This window comes from Agrilus planipennis, unplaced genomic scaffold, assembly GCF_000699045.2.
Source record: "Agrilus planipennis isolate EAB-ADULT unplaced genomic scaffold, Apla_2.0 scaffold976, whole genome shotgun sequence".
Lineage (NCBI taxonomy): Eukaryota > Metazoa > Arthropoda > Insecta > Coleoptera > Buprestidae > Agrilus > Agrilus planipennis.
The window spans coordinates 1-9,619 of NW_020439627.1; the positions used below are offsets into that span (position 1 = coordinate 1).

General features: G+C 34.1%; 3 protein-coding genes across 3 annotated transcripts; 2 read left to right on the forward strand and 1 right to left on the reverse strand.

The window, feature by feature from the left end:
• The first annotated feature begins 6 nt into the window (after window positions 1-6).
• LOC108743654 (glucose 1,6-bisphosphate synthase) lies at window positions 7-530 on the forward strand. The gene is made up of 2 exons (XM_018479234.1): window positions 7-227; window positions 306-530. The coding sequence occupies exons 1-2, from the start codon at window positions 121-123 to the stop codon at window positions 406-408; spliced, it is 210 nt and encodes a 69-aa protein (XP_018334736.1). The 5' UTR covers window positions 7-120; the 3' UTR covers window positions 409-530.
• Window positions 531-2,652: 2,122 nt separating this feature from the next.
• Window positions 2,653-6,657, reverse strand: LOC108743655 (acyl-CoA synthetase family member 2, mitochondrial). The gene is made up of 9 exons (XM_018479236.1): window positions 6,490-6,657; window positions 6,121-6,427; window positions 5,680-5,900; window positions 5,203-5,320; window positions 4,773-5,017; window positions 4,531-4,696; window positions 4,217-4,473; window positions 3,035-3,176; window positions 2,653-2,947 (listed from the first exon to the last, which is right to left on the reverse strand). Exons 1-9 carry the CDS (start codon window positions 6,552-6,554, stop codon window positions 2,723-2,725), a joined length of 1,746 nt encoding a protein of 581 aa, XP_018334738.1. The 5' UTR covers window positions 6,555-6,657; the 3' UTR covers window positions 2,653-2,722.
• A 129-nt stretch (window positions 6,658-6,786) lies between these two features.
• LOC112905946 lies at window positions 6,787-9,434 on the forward strand. Its single transcript, XM_025979398.1, has 2 exons — window positions 6,787-7,889; window positions 9,150-9,434. Exons 1-2 carry the CDS (start codon window positions 7,536-7,538, stop codon window positions 9,330-9,332), a joined length of 537 nt encoding a protein of 178 aa, XP_025835183.1. The 5' UTR covers window positions 6,787-7,535; the 3' UTR covers window positions 9,333-9,434.
• The last annotated feature ends 185 nt before the right edge of the window (window positions 9,435-9,619 follow it).

Below are 9,619 nucleotides of genomic sequence, written 5' to 3' on the forward strand. Positions count from 1 at the left end.
TATCCGAAAGTTCTTTTGAACGGGAAGTATAAGATAACGGGTGTTAGAGATTTAACAACAGGATATGACAGTGATCAAGCTGATAAGAAAGCCATTTTGCCTGTTTCCAAGAGTAGTCAAATGATAACGTTTTCCTTTGAAAATGGCTTTGTGGCGACTTTAAGAACGAGTGGGACTGAACCAAAAATAAAATACTACACCGAGTTATGTGCCTCACCAACAGAAAAGTATGTACATCGTTTAAACTAAGTATTTAATACATTTCCACCCTGTATATTAATTGCAAATTTTTTCATTTGTTTCAGAGACAGAACAAAACTTCACGAAATCTTAAAGGAAATGGTAGAAGGCATTCTGGCAGAGTTTTTACAACCTGAAGTACATGGACTGATACCACGAGAAAATTGAGTAATTTTTTGTATTATCTACCTATACATTCCAAATGCTCAATCGATTAGTTATTTATGCCTTTGTAATACGTAAATAGGTTTAATGAAAAAAAGAATTAATAAATAGTTAAGTAGCATCGACGCACGCATTTTTATTCACGAAACAATTGAAACTAACTTTGATTTGTTTTAAACAATTTAATCCGTCTATCTTCATCCCAAAAGATAGGTGATAGGTTTTGGATAAAGATGGAATCAGTGCGGCTTTGGTAATGGCAACACTGGTTTCTTACCTTTATTCCAATGGGAAAACTTTAGCTCAAAAATTAGACGAAATCTACGATACCTACGGGTACCATGTGTCCCACAATTCCTATTTTATTTGCCACGAAGCGGATAAAATAAAAAGAATTTTTGACCGGCTGAGGAACTTTGATGGACCAGGCACGGTAAGAAATAATATTTTTTTACTATTACAATTTTGTTCTGCTATTTACAGTTTTATGAATTATAACTGCAATAAATAGAAAATGCTTTTGTTTGGCAATTTTTGATAGTGAAAAGTCCGACATAAAATTCGTACTAATCCTAAGATTAATTTGCCAATTCTTCTTTTGCCGAAGGTCGGCAAATGGTAAATCAAACACTAACATTTAAAATTACTGACGATTAAACGGATTATTAAATTATTGTTCCTAATTTTCTACATTTTCAAATCATTTTTCTATTTTTTGGTTGATGAAATTCATCCTGTTATACGATTTTGTTTGGGAATTTTCTTTCGATTAAGTAACAAGGGACATTGGTTTATTTACTTTAGGATATTTTTATAAATATTGCTCCCTTTTTTAAGTAAAGATCCCTGATAATTCCCTGGAAAACATCGAAATCTCTATCAGATTCATCCTTTTTATAATTTTGGTCAACAGTGTTAACCCTAGATCCTGTTTGCACTAACAAATTCGTACAAGGACTTAAATCCTTTAATCTTTTTATCAATCTCTAGTAGTTAATTGTATGTGGAAAACGATTGGAAAATTATAACTATTGGTTTTTTGTCTGATTAGATTTTCTTAAAAGTAACTTAATATAGGTTGAGCTTTTCTATGATTTTGTCCAAATGCAAGAAGAATCAAATTTGTCATTGTGTACCTCAATCTTCTAAAACTATCACATTAATGCCGAAAATGAGACGTTTATGGATATATGCAAACATCATCAATAATTACAAAAAATTTATTGAGAATTTTGGTGGAGGCGCCAGGACAATTTAAAACAAAAGTTGTAATTGAGCTATAGTTTAGGTTTTGTTGAAGTAAATCGATGAATTTTCATCTTTAAATTATATTTTCTCCATGTAGGTGCAACTATGGATGCTAATTTATATATTTTTTAAACGTTAAACTATAATTTGTAATATAATATATAGATAACCCAACATACACCAACTTGAATGCATTATTATTTACNACACGGACTAGAAACAAACAATTTTTAAAATCAGGGTGTCAATCACACCACTTCCTAGATACTTAAAATCAGCCACTTCTTCTAATCTTTCGTCTCCTATCTTTATAATCACTCTTCCCTTGCATACCAGTATTCTTGTTTTACTTTTATTTATTTTCATAAAATTATGTTTATGAAGATTTAATTGCAAATTTTTGCATGATTAATGTTCTCTCTCTCTCTTTACTATTACATGTGTTAAAGAATCACCCTTTACATTTCAGATGTCTTAAAAACATCGAAAAGAATACAAAAATCCGTGGCACCCATTGATAGAATGAAATATTTTAGTACGTTTAGTATCTACGATATTTTTGAAAAGAAAAAATGAAAAGTACGAGGACTTAGTTCTCGTTTTAACTTCTAAACGTGGCGTAGGTACATACATCGATAACCTCGATCTTCTTGAATACCGGAACCGTAGACAGGAAGTGGCGTGCTTAGGTAAGGATCACGCACGTCCTGTAAACTGGCTACTATTGGTCACTTTTACCCTTAACTGCAGGGGTAAATCGCGATTTTTTCAACCTCGTTCTTGTAAGAATATTTACCAACATACTTATAAATGATTTTGAACTTTGGCTTATGTGTTTTTTTAAAGAAATTTATTCACTTCATTACATATTTAAACAATTGATAACACATGAGTAGATAAATATTTAATTAATAAAACAAATAAAATCAACCAAGAAAATCAAGTAGATTAAAATAACAATTTTTTGATTCGGTAAAAAAATAAATAAGAAAACCACCTATATACGACTATATTTTTTAATAGAAAAATAGAAAATTAACTAATAAATCAATCTCTAACAATTTATTAATTAACAAGCCGCTGCAAATTGTTCCTGTAATTTGAATTTCTGAACTTTACCGGATCCTGTCTTTGGAAAATCGTCTACAATTTTGACCTTCTTTGGGATTTTATAATGAGAAATTTTTCCCTTGCAAAACTGTGCGATATCTAGCTCAGAAACAACGGTACCATTTTTCATTCTTAAACATGCAACAACTTCTTCACCTAGCCTTTCGTCGGGAACCCCAACCACCTGAAATAAAAGGATTAAATTAAATCACCCCCATCAACACTGCGTTTTAATTGTAACGTAACGTAATCATTACTATGATTTACGTACATAGCATTCCACAATGTCGGGATGAGCAGTCAGAAAATCTTCGATTTCTTTGGGGAATATTTTTTCCCCACCCCTTATAATTACATCCTTTTTTCTACTGACAATTTTACCATAGCCGCTCTCTTCAAGAATGAATACGTCACTGAAAGGGTAATAAACCAATAACACTAATCAATAATGTTGGTGATGCCTAATTTATATGATAAGATAGTTTATCAAAGCTTTTATAGACTAATACGTTAAAAGAATTCAGGAAAGTAAAAGGGATGTGTAAATCGAAAGGGATAAGGTAGAAAACTAGAGATGGAGTAGAAAATTGGGCAAATAGAGAAAAAGAATAAAGGCCTGACGCAAAATCTGCTGAAAATGGTGATTGATATGTTGAAGATGAAGACGGAAGTGCAAGAAGACATTAAAGAAGAAATAAGTGCGTTAATGAACAACGATTGAGCGGATGTAGTGGTAAATTGCCAATGAGCGGAGCTAGAGAAAGGGAACCAAACACTTTTAATTGTTTAATTGTTTGAAGAAGCTGGCTTATGCTCTTTTAACAATATTTTTTCATCAACCTATGCCTGCGAGTCATTTCTTTCAGAGATGAATAACATTAAAAACTCGATAAGAAATCGTTTGACAGATAACTCCAGTTCAGCATGCATTCTGCTAAAAGTAACATCTTACAACCGTAACATAAGTTATTTGTCATCTAATCTGCAACAACGAAAGTAACACTAATTTTACTTTAATTTAAATTACACGTATAATTTAAACATTGCAAAACGTTCCTATTTTTTTGTAGTAAATAAAAAAGTTTAAGTTGATATTATTTATTATTATTATTTTCCCAATAATCACAGAGACAGAATTATTTGATGGCACGTCTATGACCTGATTAAACTTTTCTTTATAAAAATGGCACGTCGATACGTAAAGGTTCTAGAACATCCTTAAGTGATGGCCGTACTAAATATTGTATGGAAAAGAATCTGAATTCCAGAATTAAGATGCAATAGAAGCAGGGGAAAAAAATTGTGAGTGTGTTGGGGGAAGGTTAGTGGGACAAAGGAACAGGGGTCTTTTCATGAGGAAAAGAAAATGGTGACAACAAGTGTAATAGCGTCAAAATCAGAATACAAATATATTATGATATTGGATATTTTTAATTAATTATTGGCTACTTACCCCGTTTTTAACCATCTGTCAGGTCCCATCATCTCTTTCGTTTTTTCCTCGTCTCCCCAGTATCCCAACATGCAAGAATAACCCCTGACGCACAGTTCTCCAGGAGTCCCACACGGCACTATCTTCCCAGTATCATCGATCACTTTTACTTCCAAATGATCACCAACACATCCGACCGTTGTCAGCACGGTTTCTTTATCGTCATTTACTAACGATTGAAACGCTACAGCGGTCAATTCCGTTAAACCGTACACGGACTAGAAACAAACAATTTTTAAAATCAGGGTGTCAATCACACCCGTGGGTGCTAGTACTTGTTGTTTTTGGACATTTAGAACGTTTCTCATTTCTTCGAATAAACGGGGAGAGCATGGAGCCCCTCCAGTTATTGCGAGATCTAAACTGATGTTTTCCTGTCTCTCTTCCTGGGCTCTGACCAAATCAATGTACATAGTTGGGGTTCCTGTTATCACAGAGCATCTACAACAGCATCCAAATTTGCCCACGATTGCTCTATACACTAATAAAAATGAATTTTCATCATATTTTCACTCACTTTTCGTTTTTAATGGCGTCCAAAACAGCATGGGGCTTAAAAGTGGGCGACGGGACAACCAAGGTGGCTCCAGCATGTAGCGCTGTTGGCAGAGAAACAACCGTCCCCAAGGCATGAAAGAACGGGGCTTGTATACAAATGCGATGGTGTTTATTTAAAATGTTCGCCCTAAGAGCTATCTGCAGAGAATTATTTACCATGGTAAAGTGATTTACCAAAGCTGCCTTTGGAAACCCCGTGGTGCCCTATAATTTTATTTTATTCGTCGTTAAAATATATATATATATTACAGGCCAGACAAGTTTTCCTTTGGCCAAAACTAGTTTATCCAGTAAAACTGGTTGTTCCTGAATCAGATACCAGCTAATTTTTTGTGTGGATAAACTGGTTTTGCCTGGACGAAGTCTACCAAAATTTTTAATAAACTTACTGAAGTGAATTGTATATTAAATCCTTCATCTGGATCTATAAGATGCTGATTATTTTTTATTGCGTTTACAGATTGTTTGCTGGGCCTGTTTACGAACTCGTTATAATTAAAAGCGCCCCTGGAAGATTCAAAAAATCATTAAGTATGTGCCAGAAATAGGGCCTACAAGATTAATTATTAGAAATAGTATTGTTTGTCGAGAATAATAACATTTAGAACGAGTTTTTGTGTTTCATAATTAGTTCCCTATTCATTATTGTTAAAAACGTCGACGCTTAGTCATCCCTCTATATGGGCTCATACTTCAAGTTGAAAAAGCAAGTTAGTAAGTTATAAGTTTTAAAACAGGAAAACCACCAACCACCATGAGACACCCATGGGTCAACAGACGTGAGAGGGTATGTTTTTTTATATATATGTATTCTCAACCTTTCTTAGATAGATTTCTTTAGATATTTGTATTTAATAAATGTTTACTTTCGTTCTTCGCTTCCTGTGACGATAACTGATTTTAAAGAGGGTAGTTTTGGATCGTTTATTTTCCCTGGTTCTGACGACCGTATGCTGGGTGCTATGTCCGTTAAAAAGTCGTAGTAATCTTTGTATTTGTCTTTGTCCTGGCTTATTAATGTCTTTATTCCAACTTTGTTAATACAGTATTCTAACTCTGGAGGCTGATACGCTGGATTTATAGTAACCTGTAGATGAATATAAATTAATATCATAAGAAATTCTTTGAGAACTTAGGAAGGATAATTTGGAGGCTCTTTCTCTGATAAGGATTTCCGGGTGTCCTTTTTGAATTCCCAAAAATGTATAGGTACGTATTTCTTATCACAAGATTAAGTTGATGCCAAATGTGTTTGAAACAACTCATGGTTGTACAATTTTCAGTCAATTAAATGATGAACTACTTACTAGAATGACTCCAGCTCTAGCACAAGCAAACATGGTTATGTACCATTCTAGAATGTTCGTGGCCCATATTCCAACTCTGTCTCCTCTTTCTAAACCTACATCCTTCAAAGCTGCCGCTAATTTATCGCATTCGTTTAGGACCTCCTTGTAAGTCAACGTTCTGTTTTGGTGTATGACTTTGATAGCTTCCCTGTCTTCATATTTTCCCACTGCTTTCTCAAGCAACGTTCCCAATGTTACTGGAATCAGTGGCTCTTTACCTACCTGATGATAGTAACTCAATTTCCGGTGTAACTTCCTCTTAAAACTAAAGAAACAGAGTGCACCATGTTTGAAGAAACAAATACACCATTGTATAGATATACCTACACTAGTCTAGTCGATTTCAATGAAAGTTTGCATGTTTTTGATAACTGTGGCAGAAGAGTGGTCATATTTTAACGATTACTATGAGAGCACGATGTCTACAATGGTTCGGAGTGATAAAAGTGGAATTATTTAAATAGTTATCAATAACCTTGAAAATTATAACCATTACACCAGTTTGTGCATTTCTTGATAAACTTTTATTGCTTCGATTGTCTAATAAATGTAAATAAGTAAAGAGAAACAAAAACGTTTCTACAGATGCATAGATATCGCTTGTTTTTTTTTTTTGGAATATTTCGTTCTTTAACTGATTTTTTGGTATCCACAATTTAATTTTGTCGGATTAAAATTTAACTTTGAAGCATTCGGTTTTCTTCTTAAAAGTAACCAGCAACAGTGCTTCAAGATAATTTTATTTTCCTATAATAGGACTTTTAGACCATCAATTTCAGGCTAAAACTTCTGATCTATGTTCTTTCACTCTCCTTGAAACTTCCGTTTCCTTTGGCCGATGTAAGTGCCTTTAGAGTTATTCGCGATTGTCCTTTTTAACCCTTTTTAAGTACGATTTTATTCAGTTCATTCCCGAAAAAGTTAATTGCATACATTAATATCTAACTTTTTGGGAATTATTGATGCGAGGCGTAACAACAAACGGTCTTTTTGTTAATTTAAAATTTGTAACATATTTTGTATAATTAAATTCCATTCCAATAAACGGAATATTAAATCTGATTAACATATTAACTATTACGAAGAAATAATGTTCGTATGGATTTCCATTGGGTCATTGTTTCCGAATAAATTAACGGAATAGAGTAGTGAATCAAGGCAGCCCCTTCTACAATCGTTGGAAGGGTAGTACCGCCCCTTGTATTGGCGAAAGCTCCCAGATATTGCCAAGATTCGGGACGGCGGGCAACTTTTTCTAACTTTATCCAGCACACGAAACATGCAAGCCATGTTGCAAAATCAGAGAGCAACACTTTTAACTGTTTTAACGAGAACCATTAGAAAATAACGGGTATTGGTAATAATAAAAAATAATGTCGCAACCCAGCGGTAAAAAGGGGGGTTCTAAAGGACCTCCGAAAGATAAAAATTCCGGGGATGACGCGAAAAAAGAGGAAAAAGACAAAGCACCTCCCCAAGATAAAGACGATCAGGTGTCAACTAATAACAATAACGGCGTTAACAATAATGGAGAGGCGGAAGAAGGTGCTGCACAAAAACCGCAAAGTGCTGGAGCCGTTGTAAGGGATGCTGGACAAAAGGTGTTAAGTTTGTGCCAAAAGAGTGAGTGGTCTCCGGTGGACCAAGTGTTGAAATCCATCGAGAAAAGTATCGCAAGTGCAGGAGAAGATGCCAACACTGCACCTCTTGCTGGTATTGCCGATCCTGTAAGTAATTACCTTTGGGAACACATTTAGACATTGCTGGGTCCAGCAAAGAAGTCCCATCGTTATTCCCAAGTAAAGAGAAAAGAACTAAATTCTTTGTGTATTGCACACTGTAACTGTTTCGCCAAACATTGACTTCATCAGGTGATGATTTAGCAAAAACTTAATGGTCATCATGGTCTCTACATTATGTTTGTAGATTTAACGCTAAATCTTGTTAATATATCTATTAATCTCTAAGCTTTCTGCATAAGTGATATCCAATTTTTATTGATAGGTATAACTCGATAAATGTTCATTAACCCGAATTTTCAACGATCTACTCGTTCGACCTACACATTCCTTATAACAATCTAAACAACTTAAACTAAAAACTGGTGAATATAATTGTTCAGAAGTTTTCATTTATTATACCTAGACAGTTACTTATTCTACTAGAAACGCTACTATTAAAGTAATATGTAAACAATAATAGCATTATGTCAATTTAATATAGATAACAATTGATTTCAGCATATATCAGCTTCAACAAATAAAAGGAAAAGAATTTGCCAGTTTTGCGCTAACATATTTTAATTTGTAAACCTACCAAAGACTATAGTTGAATAAAGATTTTGGACAGAATAGTTCACTTAGACCATCACGGCCCTATAGCCCGAATCTTTATTCTACCATGGATTCCGGGTCTGTTTCAGGGTGGTTCTAACACTGGAAGAATCACCCTAATTTCAGGTCAAAAAAGTGTTGCTGACTGAAGTTACAACAATTTTTGTCTATAGAATATTGTACACTCTTAAGTTTAACCACCTAACATAATAATAACAACAAGAATAACCCCCGATCCCTCAGTTAATATAAATAGTTTTAAATCAGACACGTCTGTAGATTCATCACCCGATGGTGAAATGTGTGAATACAATATATTTGTCTTAAAATTTTTATATTTTATTTTCGTGAATAATAAATTCATCTTTGAAACATTTGAGAGCTTTTGANTTTTATATTTTATTTTCGTGAATAATAAATTCATCTTTGAAACATTTGAGAGCTTTTGATTTTGCAATTGCTATTACCATAATGTTTTCAAATATAATTGCGAAGTGAGTTTAAATCTGGAGCTTCTTCTACAGAAATATTGTCATTTATAATCGAACGTGATTGTCAAATGACACGAAACATGCACAGGGGAATGATCGAAACGTTCTATAAAACTAATATATTTTATCGAGCAAACAATTGCAAAGACGTATTTGTTTCCAGGCGACTGGGATGACACCTTTGATGTATGCAGTCAAAGACAACAAAACATCTCTTATAGAGAGACTCATAGAACTGGGAGCAGACGTTACAGCAAGGAATAATGTAAGTTATGAAGCACAGCTTAAACGCAATGTTACAAAAAGCCCATCATCATTCATCAACGGCGTTAGTTCCCATTCTTAGTGTCCAAAATCTTTAAATGAGGAAGGCATCAACTCGCATCATCATCATAAGGTTGTCAGTCTTAAGACTGGTTGGACACGCACCTTCACTCTTTCCTATCCATAGCTAATTTTCGCATTTCCCTAAAACTAGAACAACCCACATCCTTAACTATTTGCGAACAGTAATCTTATCTTGGTCTACCTCTACTCCTCTTAACTCCTATTTCTGCCTCTAATACGTCTCTGACTAGACCTTCATGCCTGAGAATGTGTCCTACCAACTGATCTCGCCTATTCCTTATTGAC